Raw genomic sequence first — 18785 nt, forward strand, 5'->3', positions numbered from 1 at the left:
GATTTTTATCACAAATAGACATAAAACCCTTGTTTGCCATTTAATAGACCTACTTATATGATTCATCAATATGAAGTCCAGGGTTGATGACTGAAGGAGACTTAACAAGGGAAACTTGACCAGCAACCCAACCCTATAGCTATGAAAATTACAACCTCCACTATCAGATAGTGAAAATCTTAGCATGACTTAAAAAGTTAGACACCCTTAATAGTCATCGGAATAAAACTTGTGGCTAAAAGCAGCTAACTTGGTTCCCGAAAAGATAATGATAGTAACAAGACTTAAATAAGGATCGTGATTGGTCATGACAAATTTGTTACATCCTGGGTCCTATAACTGGTTTTCAAAGAATGATAATCAAGTCATTAATCATTCTCTTTTTTTCCAAGCCAAACTTTTAGTACATTTGCATTCATCCCTAACCACAGAAAGAAACTTTTATTTACTCAAATTCTAATATTCCTGATATCTATAACTAATAGTGAGGATCTATTACTACAAGCCTGCCAACAGCTGTTGCATAGTGCTTTAGCAATATCAGATGTTTATGGAACCTAAATTCATAAATAATAAATCTTGTGAATGGTAAAGGCATGAATGAGGTTCTCCACCAATCTTGCCATGTATATTAAGTTCATATCTTCAAAACGATATCAGGATCAAGCCTCCAGCCTGTAAACATTCAATAAGAAAGAGATGCACTGATTTCTAAAATTGTTCGAAAAGTTCTCTAGTTTTCTCTGTATGGACTATGGTCCTCGTACCACTAGTGAACAAAATTATGTTCAGCCAAATACTATCGACAAACATTAGCTTAGATAAACTTTTATGTTATTATTCAACTGAAGACATCAGAAGTGGGCATTGTTTTCATATGTTCACTATCAACCAAAGATTCATATTCACAATAAAACTCATGACCCATGTTCAAGCATAGACAATGCATTCAATGTAACAGATAAAAATTAGATACTCCAGAACCCATCATAAAAACTTCAACTACTATTGAATCATAGAACGGTGAGTCATGCAAGTTCAACACCAAGATTAATAAGACTAATCAAGAAGATTCCATAAAGAAAAGACAAAAGAAACTTGTTTCTTCCATGTGCTATTAGAACACATACAAGCAAAAAGATAGAATTAGGGTAGGCGTTATTGTATATCTTTGTAAGAATGAAAGTAGACCAGCTTCTGACCATGAGCATTCCAGTTTCATCTTAGAACTGGCACTCATGGTGTTCAAGACAGTAAAGTCAATAGAGGAACAATGGACTTGGAAAAATCTACAAGTTACTGCAGATACAAGACCCAATATATGAGAAAAAATTTTCATCGGCATTTATGGTTTTCTACAATGTTTTCTCACCTACGTCCATGGGCCATAATTTTCTGAGTGTTTAAGTTGGCACATCAACTTCTGATGATAGAAAATGGTGTTATATTTAATCATTCAAATAATTATGCACTGAACAATACTAAATTACACATTTGACAGCAAAATTTTTGTTAACCCGCAAGAAGTGATGTATTAGCTTAAAATTTGAGAATATCATGACCTGCAGACCAAGCTGAGATCGACAAATTTTATCCATGTTTCTTCAATTATATAACTTCACCAAATTCAGCATGAACTACTATTACTCGAGCAAAAAAAAATCAAGAAAAGATAGAGTCACCTCATCAAGATAATCGACATCTAGATCGCCAGAGTTGTCAACATTTCCAAACATAAATCCCAATAGTCGATTCTTCCCACCAACCTCCTCATAGTCCTCTTCATCATCGTCATGAGTCATCTACCGATCAAAAATATAGGAGAAGGCAAGCGACAGTGTTCAGTAATGAAAAACGGAAGGGGTGTAGTTAGGGATCAAGAAGGGGAGAGCGCATGAAAAACCGACAGAATTGGACGGAGAGGGTGGCAGTCATGATGGGAGGGAGGAGCGGAGACATATCGTACCAGAACCGGAGGGCTGGGCGGCGGGGACGACAGCGGCAGCGACGGGCGACGGGCGACGGGCGACGACTGGCTCGAGGAATCAGCGGTTCTTGGCTTGAATTACCATTCTATCGAAGAGAAACGATCGATACAAAGACTAAAGATGTGGGGACAAAGAGGAAAGAGTCGAGCGAACCCTAGAATGGGGGAGAGCGTCACACAGACCAGGAGAGAGATATAAGATCCGCTCCTCCGATGAGCGTGATATATGGTGGCGGTGAAAGGTTTGACGGCTATGATTTGATCTGGAAATAGGGAACGATCAGGTGGAAGCAAGTCATTGGGGTCACGAATCTTAAGGGGAGCGGAATTTGAAATTTTAAACATAGCGGCTTATTACGCACACGGATTAGATGGATGATGGTATGATGATGTCAGGGAATATATTTTCATAATCTCAATAGTATTTTTTTCCGTTGATAAAAAAATTATTTTTTAAAAGATTAAATTATCTCTCACCTTAGTTTTCACGCTCTTCTCCAACTATCATCCAACGCCTTTGCCCGTTACTCCTACTACCGTATCATCTTTACACCATCGATTCATTATCGAGCTAATAATTGTGTCTTCATCATCGTCCAATCATCATCCATAAGCATTGCAGTTTGATATGATGACGAGTGAAATGGTAGGTTAGTTGACGTAGTTAGGAGTAGGAGGAGGACAACATGAAGCTTGTGAATGGAGAGAGGAGGCAAGGCAAGGGCAATAGTGATCGTGGCGATGGAGAGAATAAGGTCGACTAATAGAAAAAAAGTGAATATGGAGTTGCGATGGTGGAGGTTGCTCTTACTACGATGATGGAGGTGCGACTACTAGCTTGATGGAGAGCTGATGGTGTCAAGATCAACGGAGAGGTGGACATGCAGAGAGGGAGAATGCATAGAGGAAGCAATGAGACAAAGACGAAAGTGATGAATGAAAGACGAGAGTCAGAGGCGATGAATCGATGAGGTAGAGGCATCGATCGACCGAGTAGAGGCTAGGCATAATATCATATTTTAGAAAATAAAAAACTTTAGATGGGAATAAAGCAAAAAACAAACGCTCTCTCTAAAAAAAAAAAAAAACAAAACCTTGAGTTTTTTTAGAATTTATCTTTTTTTTCTCTTTCATGTAATAAAAAAAAGTGAAACTTGGGTTGTTTTTTTATAATTTATCCTTTTTCGTTTCTCTTTCGTGTAATTAACACTAATGAGAGTACATGTACCAATATTGACATATGCTCTAGTTATAAATCAATTTTGTTGGGCATAAAATAATTAGGTTAATTTATCCTAACTGTTTATCTGACTTTAATCTTTCTTCTTATTTGGTTTGCAAGATAATTGGTATGTTAAACCAACAATCACCAAATCAACCATTCTTAAACTTGAACTAAACACTATAACATCTGTGTATCTTCTGCTAAGAAGTATTATTCTCCTTAATCATAGAGGCAGTAACACAATTCTTAAACCTGAACTAAACACTATAACGCGTCCTCGCATACTGGATGGCGATTCCCGGGTTGAGACGCTCGCTGATCGTGGGCGATCGCTTTCCTGCAAAAATGATCTTCGTCGGGTGATTCCCAACTTTGGCCCCTCCGACGAGCAAGCCACCACAACTGGAAAATTAGTCCTATGCTAGGTATAAGAAACAACGCTCGCGCAAGAAAATTATACCGAAGATGCACAGCTACAGCAGAGGCATTCGAAATCGTCCGGTTATTGCCAACCGAATCTAAGATCAAAACAACCGGTAAAAGGACGAATCAAGGAATAGAAACAGATACGAGAAAGGAAGGAAAGGGGGAAGAAGATATTAGGGGAGAGAGAGGAAGGGAGCGGGTGGGTGAACGTACATTGGAGGCGATGATGAGGCGGAGGAGGTTAGCCATGTGCCTCCTGTTCTCCTCCTTTCTCTTCTTCGCCCCCTGATTCGCCATCGCTCCGACCTCGAAACGCAGGTGAAGAGAGATTCAAGTTGACACGTCGGTCAACAAGTAAGCGAGTTATGCCGCACCAAAGCAACATTACCATACCACACTGTTGTTTAAAAGGATTGTCATATCGACCCGTACCACACTGGTGAAACGAATAATAATAATAAAATAAAAAAAAATATATATATATATATTGATAATTTAAATAAAATCGAGGCAACGTCGCGTCGCCTAGGCGATGTCACCGAGGCGACACGACGTCGCCTTTTTCGACGACATCGCTATATATATATATATATATATTATTTAAATAAACGTCGCCTCGACGACGTCGCCCCGTGTGGGGAAGGAAAAGGCGACGTCACTGAGGCGATGTGACGTCGACCAATAAAAATATATATATATATATATATAATATATATATATATATATATATATATATATATATATATATATATATCGCTCGATATACCGCTCGGTATACTGAGCGGTATACCATTACGTATCATACCGAGAGATCGTCGAAACTCCGGTACGGTACGAAATTTCAGACCTAACTTTAAAGTATGCAGCAGTTAATGTATCGTCTTCTCTTTTGTGATATCGTGATACTTTTTTTGGGGGTGCTTAATCATTATTTTTGTTCAGGTTTTGATGTATACCAATCGAGAAGAGACTTTTTAGCTTCCTCCATTTGTTTCGTGTTCATTGTGTATTAGAATCATTTAATAAAAATTTTAAATTTTAAATCTCATCTGATATATTTGACGATGCATCGAACAAAATAACGTAAGTGTTGAAAGTTTAAAGCATGGTATGCAGTACCGAATGATACCGTTCGATACGAACGATACATATATGATATATCGATACACGGACCGTCTAATACCGCTACAATACTATACTATAACAATGCTACAGTATTATAATAATAAAAAAAATAAACTTATTCGATACGATACCATACCGAACCAACCTCGAAATACCAATACGGTACGGTATTACATACCTTGATTTAAAATATCATCCTATACTATTATACCTATTTATAAATATTAATTATTTAAAATCTAATTTGATATATTTTTATATCTAAAATATTGATATAATGATGCTATTACTTACATGTCAAAACATTACACCATATATACATGTAAAAATATCTTACATACAATGAAAACACTTGTAAAGGAACTACTTGCAATCAATTACTACCTGTCTACCAAACATCCAAAAATGAGGCAAGTCTTAGAGTGACATCTCTGCAAAAGCGAAAACCGTCCTCATCATCCGCATGTATGTATCTTTATTCAGAAAGAAAAATATTCTCCAAATTTCAGATTTCAACAACACCTATGAAGTTTGATCCATTCAAGCCTGAATGAAACAATCTGGTAGGACAATCGAATCTAACATATGTACTTCGAACTAGTTTGGCATATAGGCTAATGCTAACATATGTTTCAATGATGCTGCAGCATTTATCGAGTCTATCTGTTACCAGCGTCTTTTACTACCATAAACAAATATTAAGACACTGCTACAAAGAAAACAAATAAGATGGTGATTACGCGTTTCGAAGAGAAGATTTCTCCTTAGCAGGAGAAATTATCCAGTTTCAATTATGGGATATTCTCACACTGGATTTGTTGGTTCATGCCACCAAAATCTTCTTTCAACTGCATTTTCTGAAGCCTCACCAATCTGCTACCTCTGGAGAACACTGGTCTCTGGATTCTTTACTTGATCAGCTTCTTGGGAAATTTTAGCCTATATTATTCCAGTGGTTTAAAGAAGAAACTAAATCAGTAAGTTGGACACATCTAGATAATAAGGAATTAATATACATTTGATCATCACTAATGGTTTACATTATGATAATCAGATAGAAGAAGACAAAAGGATTTTTGGTTATTTAGGAAAAAGCATACCTCCTTGCAAAAGTTGTGAAATTTTGGGTCGATTCATCCGTCTACCCTCAGTAAATTATTGGTTATGCCACCACTAGTAATGATCTCCCGCTGGAAGTCGATTCGCCAATGGTCATCAACGATGAACTTTATCTGAGGATAACAAGAACAATGTGACCATACATATTTACACAATTACACCTTGAACGAAAGAGAATTAGATGAGTCTTTAAACTGACATTTATCAAGCAGTGATATCACAAATTCTAGCCATCCCAGACATTTATTATACTTATGACTGATTTAGACACTATCATCGAGAATTTAATTATCGGTTTCAATAATATATCAGAATGCTGTGGTGCCAGTATACCTTATGATATCCTGACCTATCTGATAAGGTATTGGTTTCTTGGGAAAAAAAAGGGTATCGGTTTCAAGCGATCCATTTCGAAACCAATACTAGAAAACGATGTTGTCGTTCAAAACCAATCAAGCGCAGACCCAAAACAAATACAGTATGAAGGTTAACACAAATCTCAGCTAGCTTCCCTGAAATTGAACAGGTGTAATGATAGCAAGACTCACAGAATACCTACATTAGACACCAACTTGTTTACTGTGGAGGGAGAAGAAAAACCTGACAAAGGTGCAGAATTAAAAACAAACAATGAACCACACAGTGAAATGATGAAGAAAAATCCTAGTCGCTTAACTTAGGTATACTAAAATATTCACTAGTATTTATCAAGTCAACACAGAAACATTACTTAGGAGACAGAATTATGGAATTTGATGAAGAGGCCAATTGATACGACTTCGAACTTTAATCAAATAAGATATTAAGATTTAGTGTCAGAACAACTCTATAATTGTTCTATCATCTATGCATAGGGTATCACTTCCCTTCTCCTACCTCGTAAACTCCAGGATAAAGCCACAACACTGTTGTCCAGAGCAATGGTTTCCTGCAGAGTATATCATTATATAAATATGACTAGCAGTATTTTAAGAATCCAGTAGTAAATAATGAGCACCTAACAAGGGTAAAAAAGTTGGAAAGAAGAATTTGAAAATGGCAATGATGATGATTTCATTGAGATATAATTAATTTGTAACAACTTAACTGTTGCCTAAAAAACGTTCACTTTTAAGGTTAGTACCTCACACACAATCATAAATGATATGATAAAATATTTTTATCAGCGGAAACTGTGTTTGTTGGAAAAGATTAAAAATTCTGGTCTGCTTATAAAGATATAGTTGCGCTCAAATGAAACAGCTAAAACTGAAAACACTGTTGTCCACTTCTGGATATTTAAGATATATATATATATATATATATATATACCTGCGTGAGATTTGATGTTGAATTATTGGTTACCCAAGAGCCAAGACATCAAAACTAGTACATCAAATAGCCAACTAAATGGGGTTCCTAGGTGCCTGCCAGACCACTTCCACTCAGACTGCCCACACAGGTTGTCGACAAAACACCAGGGAAGCTACTGATTGAGATTTACCTGGGTGTCTGGGCACCCTGTTTTTAGAACATTCAGAATTTTCACATGTAAATAGAAGAATACATGCCAGCAAAAACACCAAGAGGTCACCTAACAGTACCATATGAAAAGAATTTGATTTGATTGACCACAAAATAAGCAATCACATGCAATTGGCTCTCATCACAGATAAAATATCTAAAAAGACAACATCTTAGAAAGAAGGTACAATATACTCTGAATATAGACCTTAAACCACGTGGATTTGTTTGTCCAGACGAAGGATGCAGATCCAATCTGACTCTGTGCTGCCAACCATTGAAACTACCAGTAACTTCTACAGTTTGACCATTTGCCCAGTAGTCAATATGAACCTATGTTAACAATACCCTGTCTCAATTTATTATGTAAGAAAAATAACATATTCATTAACATATATGTTAAAGAGATAAATCGAATAGCACACACAGGATGCTGCCAATTCAAAACTTGGAGCTTGGATGGATTCTGTGGTAACTTCAAGCAGTGAAATACTTGGAAGTAGAGTCCCATCTTCTTTGACGAGTCATTTTGTGGCTTTCATTAATGAACAATTGCACACCAAATTTATTAAAGCGCATCCTTGTTTGATGTATTCAGGATTGTTATGCATTCAAAAGGCAAAGTATTTATTCAGACAGTACATTGGCTGTTTGATTTATGTATTAAAGACGCCTGTGAGACAGACATGGGAACACAACAAAGACACATTAGGGGAAAAACAAGAAGAGAATCTGTACCTCTTTTAGTCCATCTAAGTTCTCCTCGGCCGCATGGAGTTCAGCATCTTTCTCTGCAATCGTTCTCTGGATATCACCAAGCTCAGCCATGCCCTTAGCATGCAGATTACTTAGAGCAAGCTGAGGCAACAAAGATTGGTTTTCTTTCTTTCAGCAGATAATTCAATCTTTAAAAGAAACGGAAAGTTCCTTCCAAATAGAACACCAATTTCGAACTGGAATTGACCTTTGTAAATAGCATCTTGAAACTGCAGACAATAAATCACTATTCGGCATAGAATAATTATTGCTGTACCATTAACAAAGTGTTAAAAGTATCATGATTTTTGCACTGTGTGTAATAACAAGTCAGATGATCATGTGCTCATACTTGCTACAGAAATTCAATAACATTAAATTGCTTAAAAGAAGCACTTGCATCTTCTTTAAGTAGTTTTTTCTCGAGGTTACTAAAGCTAAATTTTAACATCTTAGAAGCTTGAACCACCTCAACAAATACGCAAGGTCCATCCCCGAAGAAGTGAATTTCATGAAACATGAATAATGTGAGGTACTATATCTAAAAAAGAAACACAAAACAGAGTAATTCAAGAAAAGATGCTGCCTTGATTCTTTTAAATGTTAATCAGTTTATAATTGCTATTAGCAAATAAGAGATCTTCACTACCTTCTCATTCTCAATTTGTTGCTTCAATTGAGAAAGCTCCACCTCCTTTTGATCCTAACATAGTTCCAGCAACGATGATCACAATGACATGATAACTTCACAATTAATAATATAAAACAAATGATGGGACAAAAGATTTTACCAGCAAGCTTTTTAAGTGATTGATCTCATTCTGATTGTGTTGTTCGTGAGCCTAAAGGATAAAATAGAAAGAATAATACAACTGAAAGAACAATTAGCTACAGTATAAAATAGTTCAGTTAAATCATTTAATTAGAAAACAACCTTGGGAGCCCAATCCTGATATAACTCAGTGTCTTCACCTGACATATCATTAAGCAAATAAGAAATTATGTTGACATTAGGATTGAATTATACTAGAGTCAAAATTAGTGCCAACCTATTAGTTTTTCAACTTTCAGATCCACTTTATTGATAATAGCAACTCTGTATATTATATAATTATATAATATACTATTTATGTGGATATTGACCAAGAACAAGCTTCTGCACGACAAATAGGTGTCCTGGCACATTAGACATTATCTCACCTATATCCAACTTCTCAATCACAGGGTTTTTCAATCAACACTTATTGGATAGTGAGAATTTATGAGTGAAAGTGAATGCTCTTCCCTTTGGATCTGCTACGTAGCAAACCAAAGAAACCGTCTGTATGTCAAACCTGCTCAACACTTGGATAAAGGAATAAAATCATATACTTTGGCATCTGAAGATGATCAAACAGAACAGCATCAGGCATGCAATTTCAAGAATATACCAGATGACACATTCCTTGATAAATTTATTGTTTTTCTTCTTATTTGTGCCCTGAACTAATCACAAATTTAACCCACCATTCTCAATGCATTAAAGCAACCTATCCTTTGCAAAAAAGAAACAATCTTCATATATTTTGTCGTATAAGGAGAAGGAAAATTTTGAAAAAATTCATAGAAACATCATACAATCAGTAAGTGCTTCATCGATATGTTTGCCTCATCTCAAATAGGAAAAGAAAAACAAAATAAGTACAGCGGATATCGCTCCTTGGTTATGAAAACCATAAGGTGAATGTAGGCTCATAACTTCATATCAATAGTTTCAGCTCTACCAGCTCCCTCTATGATCAACTATAAAAAGAACCATCTCTACAACTTCTATTGTTAACAAATTATTTACAAAACATCTCACATCAAACTAGAACTTGAAACAATGAACGGTAAAAATGTGCATAATTAACAGAACATATAGATTGACTATCTACTAGTACCTTTTATTATATCCAATTCTTCAGTGTGCTCAAACTTGGCTGCCTTTAGATGCAAAGACTCTGATGAATCCTCACATACTTGGTCATGATTCTTCGTTGATACTGCTCCATTTGATTTAACCATGTCTTCCAAAGAATAATTTCTTGATGAAAAGGTGCAGCTAGGAGACACAATTACGTTTCTCTCTTGACCTCCTAAGATTACTATAGTAAATAACATCAGAAGGACTAGTAAGTGATAAGCCGATAAACATATTGGGAAAAATTGCAAACCTGCAGTTTCATATAAGTTTCCATTTATCGAAGCTTGCTTTCCTTCCAAAACCTTTCCTGAATGGCTCTCTCCATTTGAATTTAAAAGAAGCTCTGTGATTGCCTTATATCCTCTCCGCCTCACAATATTTGCAAGGTCCTTCCTGTGGCAATTGCAAGTATGATATTTATCTAGATGGAAGCATCTTCTACAAGCTTGTTAATTATTAAACATGAGAAGTTACTATGTCACCAAATTAACAAAGGAAATAACTAAATAATAAAATTATTACAGTGGTTTTGGATCATAAGTACTTTAAAATAGCAAAGTTTTTCAAACCTACAACTACCAGATATATGTTGAAATGTTTTTCTATCTTGATAAACTAGTGCGCTACCTTACTCCAGCAAACATCCAAGAAAAAAAAAATCAAGGTTAAAAGAAAAGTAAAGAACTTGACATGATATGGCAACCACATATCTAGTAAGAATATATGTCGATTACAGAAGGTAAATTTATGTCATAGAAGACAAATTGAGCATTGTGTCTTAAAGTTTCAGCTAAGTTCACACTAAATCAACAAAATCTGCAAAAAAAAATTCAGTTGGAGATTGTATTTGACACTCTTTCACCAATCTTATCCTCCAAAGAACTGCCAACCAGATTTGATAACCTATTTGCATCTACATTGCAAATGACCAAGCAACGAAAACCAAGTTATTTGTAATTTTATAATCGATCGCTTTGGAACAGCATCTGTTATGTCACTAAGAGATCTCTAAATTCTCTTGGGTGAAACCCACATGCCAAAACTCAGTCTTTTAACATGTGTTGATGACTGCAAAGAAATCAAAAGTTAATTTTTACTTAATAAACCTTCCCTTTGGTGCATCATATGTTAACGTCACCGACGGATCTCTAAATCTGCTTGGGTAAAGCCCACTTTGAACAGCGGCACAAAAGGTCGGTTCTTTAACACGATCTTCTAAGTAAAACCAAATGATCAAGAAAAAATCGGGAGGAACCAATCGATCGAAGAGCTAGAGGAACAAAACAACGGAATGAGCCGACGAACCTCCCTTTCTCACAGAGCTCCTTCATTGATGGCACGCGATTTTCAGGAAGCCCTATGGCCAAGTTGAACTCCCGAAGCTCATGACACAGTTCCTCGTTGCTCTTCGACGCCCTTCCTCTCCGGCTACAACAGCCCGGAAACCAATCGCCACAACAAGCAGAGCAATCAAGAACTCACCTTTCATCAAGAAAAAAGAGGAAAGTCAAGACTGACCTGGATTTCTTCCCAGAGCAACAAGACGCGAGGCTTCCGCGAGCTACGACCGGATTGGCGCTCCACGAGGAATGGAAAACTCGAAACTTGGGGAAGGAAGAGAAGGGAAGGAGACTGTAAGGAGGGGAAGGACGCGGGGGAGGGCAAAACGGCGAGTGCCATGGGAGGGCTGGAAGCATTTGGAGAGCAGAATCGGAGGGGTCGCGGAAGGGTTTCCGTGTGGGGAAAAGGAGGGGTTTGGCGAAAGTCGAACTGCGTCTAACTGCGCTCCGTCTTGGAAGCGAGCGAAGGTGGCAGCAAAGGCGTTCGGCTTTTTGTCCTCTCACCAAACCTTCGTGCCTCCATGTCATAAGCTTTTTGCTTCCCCCCCTTTTCCCGCATTTGTTATGTACTTAATCACACTATTGAAGTCGCGACTTAAGTGGGGATTAACTGACTGAACTAATTAGATATTATCCCCTATATTTAGATTTTCTTATATCACGATTTTTATATTTAAAAATTTTATATTAAAATTATTATATTTTTAAAATAAAATAAATAATCTTATTTATTATAACGTCATCAAATACATTGATGAAAAATATAACATAAAACACCACTTGGATCGATGTGAAAATAATGATAAAAAAGATAATTTTAACATATTTTTTATTTTCAACACGTAAGATGTTAAAATTAATATTTTACCAATAAAATTATTTTAAAAAATATATATTAAAATTATTTTTTTTTTCATTACTTTCACATCGATCGTGTATTTTTCATTAATCATATAAATTAGGTTATTTATTTTATTTTTAAAATTATAAAAATTTTAATATAAATTTGTTAAGTACAAGAATCACGATACTAATAGAGTCCAAATATATAGGGTAACATGTAATTCGTTGCAGGATAGTGCATAAAAATAGATGATGGGTATTCATCGATAATATTTAAGTCATGATTTACTAGACAATTAATCATGTTCCTATTCGTTTTTCTTGTTTGATGGGTATTTATCAACACTATTTTAAATCGTGACTTAAATGGCGATTTTTAACTAGTGGATCTTGCATTAAAAAATGTGAGAACATCATATAATGATAAGCAATACAAAAACAGCTGATGAAGAACATATAAAGAGACAAGCTATATTTCGTTGACTGTGAGCTAATAGTGAGCAGGATGGGTTAATTTCTGCTATTGTAACCAAATAGATCTCCAGCAACAGCTTCTTTGCGATGACTGTAAAAGTACTCAGGAAAAAAAGAAAGAAGAAAACAGATAGATCAATCAGATCGGTTTAGTAAAGAACAGTATGACTAAAAATCATTGTCGAAGAAGAACATGTTACCGGAATCAACAGATACAGCTAGTCTGTAGATGCCATGCATTCCATTCCGGTGATCATTCTTCTGCGACATAAAGTGTTCAGGAGATGGAAGAAAGCAGAACGGAGAGGAGAAGAGAAAAGAGGACGAACGAGTACTTCTATATGTAACCATGTCGAAGTTCCAAGTCAAGATCAAGTTTTTGATCCACAGAGACTGCTACCTCCTGCCTTTGCTCGTCTTTAGGACCTCATTTCCCCTGTCTTCTTCCATGGTCTTCAAGTCATCAACACTTGAGGCCAGAGGTGGTGAGCAAGAGAGATGTATCGAAGGAGAAATCATGGAGGAAAATGCATCGTTGCTACAAGGAACAGCTTTACTTCCAAGCTTAGGATTAGAGGGTGGGGATTGCCTCGGTCTGGCTTTGTCCCTTCTGTGGACGTTCATGTGACCCCCGAGAGCCTGAGCTGACTTGAACTCCCTCCTGCAGAAGCTGCAGCAATACGTCCTCGAAGGCCATGTGAAGCCCCCTCTTCGTAGTTGGAAATACATCCATGGCTTCTTCTCCTTATCCTTGCTGTTCCTGGTAGAGTTGGCTGTAGCATTCTTCTCCATGCGTCATTTCTCACCAGAGAGGGCAGTGGTTTCTCTTCCCTCTTTAATACGAGTATGGTTGTCGCAGAAGTGCCCATCAAATTCCAACTCCGAGACCTTCAAATATCTGCTACCATAACTGGGGAAACACTTAGCAGAACTGGCTTCAGGCCGCCTGCCACCTGATGCTCCTTGCTACATTTGTGAACACCATGTTCCAACGAGCGTTCTTGGAGCTCTTCGCGTAAGAGAGAAGGCATTGTTCTGATGATATGACTGCAGCGAATGTAAATGTGTAGCAATTAGCATGATCTATGTGTAAAGCTTAGATTTTGATTCAGACACCAATTCTTTCTTGAGGTCAATTTGCAGCAAACATATGTACTTTTGTGGTCTCAAACTGCATGCAGTTTCCTCTTTCTAGCAAGAAAAGGTGCTCAAAATCCAGAGTTGCCTGCAAACAACTCTTTGGATTTAAGCTTAGCCATTTATAATTCGCTCTAGACAAAAGTTATTTCCCATTCCAGAATAAAAAGATGAATGCAACTGCAACATGTTTCCAGAGAAATGTTTGAATGATCATGATTGATCATTGAACTCCGAGAGAGAGAGAGAGAGAAGATGATTGCTTTCATGGTATATTGCAGATTCCACAAGAGTAACATTCCTCAGCATGGCAAGAGTTCATGACAAGGAAATGCACAGTAGACAGCAAACTTTTCTGAAGAAGAGACAGCTCCAAGTGCAAGTAGATCCCCACCACACTCTGGTGATAGATTTGGTAGACAAAGATGCCCAATTGCGTGAACCCTAACCTTGCCAAATCCAGGCTTCCTCCAACAGGATTGCATACCCAATTCTGCAGATGTTACCCAGCAGAGGAGCAGGGTTTGCTTCTCACTTTCTCCCCTCTATGCTGATGCCCTTCTAAAGCTGGAGTGAGCCTGCTACTTGTCTGGATGAGGATGACAGGAAAACCCACTAGGGTTGGTGACTTGACTGGATTGGAGGAATCTGCGATTGATGGACCATGCAGATTCCAGGGACTTATGATTGGCCAAGGTGTCATTTCTCCTAAGAATAGGCATTCCATCAGTCTTCTCAGTCCTCAGCTCACTCATACTGTCTTTCGATTGAACAGGGAGAAATCCATCATAATTATATCTCTCAAATCATTTGACTGTTCATCTTTCATTATTATGCAGACTTGAATTTAGCTGGTTTTTCAAATTGGATTTTTTATCTCCATCAACTATGGATGAGATCATGATCATCTTTTTGATGGTGGGAGCTGGATGGCATCAATGTTAGAAGGTATAATTGCAAAGGTTCTTCATTGCTTCATATTTATCTTTAGGTTCGAATCTTAACAAAGATGGAGCATGGATATTTGACTATGATTATTCTCTCTGTGTGAATAATTAAATAGTTAATGGAACATTCAATCCATATGCACACAATTATTCAAAAATTAGTGTGTGTGTGTGTGTATTTTGAAGTGTTGAAATGAGGTATATGTCAAGAAAGGTTGAGAAACTATCACAAATACTCCTCAGAAAGTAAAGTTGCTTTTCCTCTAGAAATATTGCAGACCAACACATTGATCTAGTCTGTGATGTTTCCTGTTATCTCAATGGTACAATGCAATCAGAATATGAGACATTAAATGGGCTCAAGTCAAAAAATTCACATGATATTCACTAATTAATGAACATGTGTTTTGGTATTAGTTGCAATGAGAATTTCACGATAAATTTTTTCTTTATTTCCTCATGCATTACGAGTAGACTCGTAATCAGAATTTACAATAAAATCTCAGAGACAATCGACAAACATGGTTATAGACAGCTTCAGGATCTCCTTGATTCTGAAATGTTAGTTCATGCTTACACCACACCATGTCAAACTCCTCCATTTTGGAAACAACATGAATATACTTGATTCCTTCTTTAATTCATCAGAGACCTTGAGTATAGAGTCCTCAATCTCTTTGCAGCATGAATGAAGCCTAAAATGACCTCCGTTTCATCCAGTTTCTTCATGCAAATGAAGTAGTAGATAAGTTTTGGATGTGAGAAAATGAACATGTTTATAGCGAGTTAAAACGCATACTGAACGAACAAGTAGCTGTAGAGGAAGACTGGTGAGTGAATACCTGAGAGAGGAAATGGTGCTGCACATCATGGACCAGTTGTTCCTTTGTTGGACTGGGGTTACTGCTCACCTGGGTAATGTTAAAAGAATATGCTTTCAAGGTTTTGCAGATGTGAAACAGAAGATCTTTCCAATTGGAAATTTCAATGTCATGCCAAGCCAAGGAACATACAAGATTGAAGTGTTTCCAGTATCTCCACAAGGTGGCGGTCTCGAGTTTTGACAATCTTACCCTCTGTTAATGATCTACAAAGTGTAAGCATGAGTTCCAAATATATCAACCTCAGTCTACAAGCTAATTTCAAGAGGACACTCTTGTGTGCATTCAAATCTTTCCTTCAGATATACAATAAACAAAAGCAGGAGATCTCTCGTGTACTTTTATGTTGCAATGACATCATAGTCATGCATTGATATCTCCCAAAAGTGTAAAAGAAATACTCAATGTGAAAAAGATCCAGAACAACATCATCTTACCGTTCGAGGCTTAAAACCATGGGAGTGAATGTTCCTGATGCTACTTTGGCCGTTAGACTTCCATGACCTAGTATGTCGAATCCTTGACTTTCTTGGTTTGTGAAACTCTGAACCAGCTGTCAGTAGAAGATGATGATTCATAGACATGAAAAAAAAAGAGCTGAGTGAAATACTAGCCGGTTATAGATTTAGTGCTCACTTGTGGATGTTAACTTTTGCTTGTTATCCAGACTAACTCGAAAAGAGTAAAAGCTTACTGTAATCCATGTCTTTTTCTCCCATGTCCGAGCTACTGCAGAAAGAGGTATCACAATCGATTTCATCATCTTCGTTTCCAGTTGGAGCTTCCAAAACACTCAAAGCATTCCTTTGCAGCTTTACTTCCTCCCCATTTTTCAGGACCTGCATTCACATATGCAATTCATTCTTCACCAAAAGTCATGTAACGTATGAAGATTTTAGAAATATGTATACCGATACATTAATCAAAACGAGTGTGAAGCTTAACAAAAATCTTTGTCTGATAATGGAAAAATCTGTAAGTAATCTTTACAGACAACATTTATCAAACATTTTCCTGTCAGTTGCTATAAAAGATCCTCCGACAAAAAAAGGCGACAAATTTCACACAAAATAAATCTGAGAGCATAGATAAAGGAACAAATTCTCCTTTGTACACATAAAACAAAGTAGAAAGTTCAGTGGGTACAAGAAGCACTATTAGTAAAGAACAATAGGATCCACAAACCTAGCTCAATTTCATTCATGTAAAGATGATCATGATAGCGAATGGAAAAGGATTGTGTGTCAAAAACGAGAATGTTACCAGCCAATGCCAGCCACCAAGACCAATAGCTTTCTTCACAACTCCTTTCAGCCCGACCAAAACAGATTTGGTTCTGTTGTTACCAGTAACAACGACTTTGGTGTGCCTAGGAAGCACTGAGAGTCCTTCATCTCCACTTTCTTCCTGAGAAGGGGACAGCGTATGAACAGAGCGCAACTCAACCTCCATTTCTGCAAAAGAATGTAAAACATGATCTTCAATCGATTGAGAAACCATCAGGTTCGATCAACTGAAGTGCAAATGAAGCAATAAAATATCTAAGATGATATTATCCTGCATTACCGGAATCTGAGGTGCTGAAAGTTCAATATAGAAAGTTACCATGTACAGTTCCTTCACCAACCAAATGATGGTAAGATTAGCTTGGTAGCACAGGACAAGCTCTCGCAAGTTGCACTAACATTTAGGAAAGGGCCAGACGAGGTGAACCTGAATGATACGAGTCGATCATCCAATCTACACAGAAGCTATTAGGGACAAACTGAAAAGTCAGCAAACTTCATGAATTATAGGTGCAACTCGTTGGTCATTGTCAGACAGCTAAAGAGATGTGATAGCAAGCCAGCCTTGTGGTGGGACTGCAATCCTAGATTCAACCCCAACAGGCCGGTTGATACGCCACAACTTGATGAAATAAAGAGAGAAAATAAAGAGAGATAAACACTTGGAACTTTCATGTCCCACCGTTCAGAAAATTATTGATGAAAGACACAATGAGTGCTATTGTGCCAAACTTTGTGAAAGCGATGTATCTGAAGCCTACAGGACTAGAAATAACTACAATTTCACCTAATTCAGCACACTGATGAACTTCACCTTTTAGGGTTCATCCTTTTCCATCTTCTATTACAGATTCAAAAGTAACAGAAGGCATAAATTTATACGCAGGTATTCCATGTACAGAGTACAAACAAGCAAGTCAAGTCGTGTGGATTCAGTATGTCAAGAAGTGGCATAGAACAGGATCGGAATTTAACATCAAAATCACTCATTTTAACACTTTGCAGCTTCACAGGAAGACTAATTACTTAACAATCCAGTAGAAGAATTCACAGAATACAAGCAAGATTTATCGGATAGTCATGTATATATTTGATCAGTAAAAGATGCAATTTTTAGACTAGAGAGATTCGAGACGCTTGTTTTTATCTCCAATGAAATAAAAATTAGAGTCAATCGATTTCAAGAACATCCCAAAAATCCAAGTATCTTACTAAATTATATGAGTCCAATCGCGACCCAAAACGTTAAGGAAACAAATGGATCGAAATCAATCCATAGAATCCCGAGAGAGCAGAGACAAAAGCAATAAAAGGAAACCCCGAGGAATTCGAGAAAATACCACAATGTGCGATCCAACGAAGCAGAGAAGAGGAGCGGGAACGATCTGCGAAAATGCAGAGAGTTTAAGCGGCGGAAACTACGGGACCAAGGTTTTCCGCCATCAAAAGAACAACCTCGACCTCCAAATCGTCGTAACTCCACGGATCTACGTGAATTGGTGCCTGGAGTTGGGATTCCTTGCGATGTGTCCCCCGTTGAGGGAAGGGTTTCAGAGCAACAAAGCAGAAAGAGAAGTTACTTGAACGCTCTCCAAAACCCATGCTAGTAACGTACACCTTTGAAGCCTATCCACAACTCGGCTTTGCGGCTTCGCAGACACCCAACAACGTACCTCTCCGTGCACGCAGGAGAAGCCCACGCTTGTGGGACCCGCCTCTGGGCTAAGCATTCGGAGCCCGTACAGCGAATACGTGGTGGGTTTTCCTGGTCGAGACATTCGTCACGTGGTC

At 37.4% G+C, this 18785-nt stretch overlaps 3 protein-coding genes and 1 long non-coding RNA gene across 13 annotated transcripts in view; all 4 read right to left on the minus strand.

Moving 5' to 3' along the window:
* LOC135630903 (transcription initiation factor TFIID subunit 1-like) overlaps positions 1–2184 on the minus strand; it is a 28415-nt gene extending 26231 nt beyond the window's left edge. Inside the window, exons 1-2 of the mRNA XM_065138201.1 lie at positions 1967–2184; positions 1683–1802 (exon numbers count right to left, since the gene is read on the minus strand). Coding sequence (XP_064994273.1) covers positions 1683–1802 — 120 coding nt within the window. The 5' untranslated portion in view covers positions 1967–2184. The remainder of the gene's footprint in view (positions 1–1682; positions 1803–1966) is intronic.
* Positions 2185–3353: 1169 nt separating this feature from the next.
* Positions 3354–4001, minus strand: LOC108952182 (uncharacterized). Of its 2 annotated transcripts, XR_001976772.2 has the most exons (3): positions 3852–4001; positions 3673–3730; positions 3354–3549 (listed from the first exon to the last, which is right to left on the minus strand). It is a non-coding gene; the product is annotated as an uncharacterized LOC108952182 (long non-coding RNA). The 2 variants fall into 2 exon arrangements; XR_010494337.1 differs by having other exon boundaries at positions 3354–3730.
* A 1350-nt stretch (positions 4002–5351) lies between these two features.
* Positions 5352–11944, minus strand: LOC135631319 (protein PTST homolog 3, chloroplastic-like). 5 transcript variants are annotated; one of them, XM_065138878.1, is made up of 12 exons: positions 11605–11944; positions 11392–11514; positions 10337–10479; positions 10064–10258; positions 9076–9113; positions 8933–8983; positions 8791–8844; positions 8124–8243; positions 7594–7718; positions 6759–6810; positions 5864–5995; positions 5352–5702 (listed from the first exon to the last, which is right to left on the minus strand). In XM_065138878.1, the coding sequence occupies exons 1-11, from the start codon at positions 11781–11783 to the stop codon at positions 5897–5899; spliced, it is 1179 nt and encodes a 392-aa protein (XP_064994950.1). In that variant the 5' UTR covers positions 11784–11944; the 3' UTR covers positions 5352–5702; positions 5864–5896. The 5 variants fall into 5 exon arrangements, 4 of the variants coding, with proteins under 4 accessions (XP_064994950.1, XP_064994949.1, XP_064994952.1 ...); XM_065138877.1 differs by having other exon boundaries at positions 10064–10267; XR_010494347.1 differs by lacking the exon at positions 7594–7718 and having other exon boundaries at positions 10064–10267.
* Positions 11945–15232: 3288 nt separating this feature from the next.
* On the minus strand, positions 15233–18654 carry LOC135631487 (uncharacterized). 5 transcript variants are annotated; one of them, XM_065139208.1, is made up of 8 exons: positions 18335–18654; positions 17314–17421; positions 16972–17162; positions 16403–16547; positions 16146–16261; positions 15841–15903; positions 15670–15738; positions 15233–15550 (listed from the first exon to the last, which is right to left on the minus strand). In XM_065139208.1, the coding sequence occupies exons 3-8, from the start codon at positions 17158–17160 to the stop codon at positions 15464–15466; spliced, it is 669 nt and encodes a 222-aa protein (XP_064995280.1). In that variant the 5' UTR covers positions 17161–17162; positions 17314–17421; positions 18335–18654; the 3' UTR covers positions 15233–15463. The 5 variants fall into 5 exon arrangements, with proteins under 5 accessions (XP_064995280.1, XP_064995278.1, XP_064995281.1 ...); XM_065139206.1 differs by having other exon boundaries at positions 17314–17459; XM_065139209.1 differs by lacking the exon at positions 17314–17421.
* Positions 18655–18785: the final 131 nt, after the last annotated feature.

The sequence above is a fragment of the Musa acuminata genome, chromosome BXJ3-2 (assembly GCF_036884655.1).
Source record: "Musa acuminata AAA Group cultivar baxijiao chromosome BXJ3-2, Cavendish_Baxijiao_AAA, whole genome shotgun sequence".
Taxonomy (NCBI): Eukaryota; Viridiplantae; Streptophyta; class Magnoliopsida; order Zingiberales; family Musaceae; genus Musa; species Musa acuminata.

Excerpts from the sequence above, each read along its gene's own strand:
- LOC135631487 (XM_065139204.1), bottom strand. The coding sequence starts at position 17,208 with ATGGTTTCTCAATCGATTGAAGATCATGTTTTACATTCTTTTGCAGAA. Across the intron at positions 16,262-16,402 it reads AGAAAAAGACATGGATTACA|CTGGTTCAGAGTTTCACAAA; the intron begins GTAAGCTTTTAC and ends TTCTACTGACAG. Across the intron at positions 15,739-15,840 it reads ACTGGAAACACTTCAATCTT|GTGAGCAGTAACCCCAGTCC; the intron begins GTATGTTCCTTG and ends AACATTACCCAG.
- LOC135631319 (XM_065138877.1), bottom strand. The coding sequence starts at position 11,783 with ATGCTTCCAGCCCTCCCATGGCACTCGCCGTTTTGCCCTCCCCCGCGT. Across the intron at positions 10,268-10,336 it reads AAACTTATATGAAACTGCAG|TAATCTTAGGAGGTCAAGAG; the intron begins GTTTGCAATTTT and ends TATTTACTATAG. Across the intron at positions 8,244-8,790 it reads AACAAATTGAGAATGAGAAG|CTTGCTCTAAGTAATCTGCA; the intron begins GTAGTGAAGATC and ends TTGTTGCCTCAG.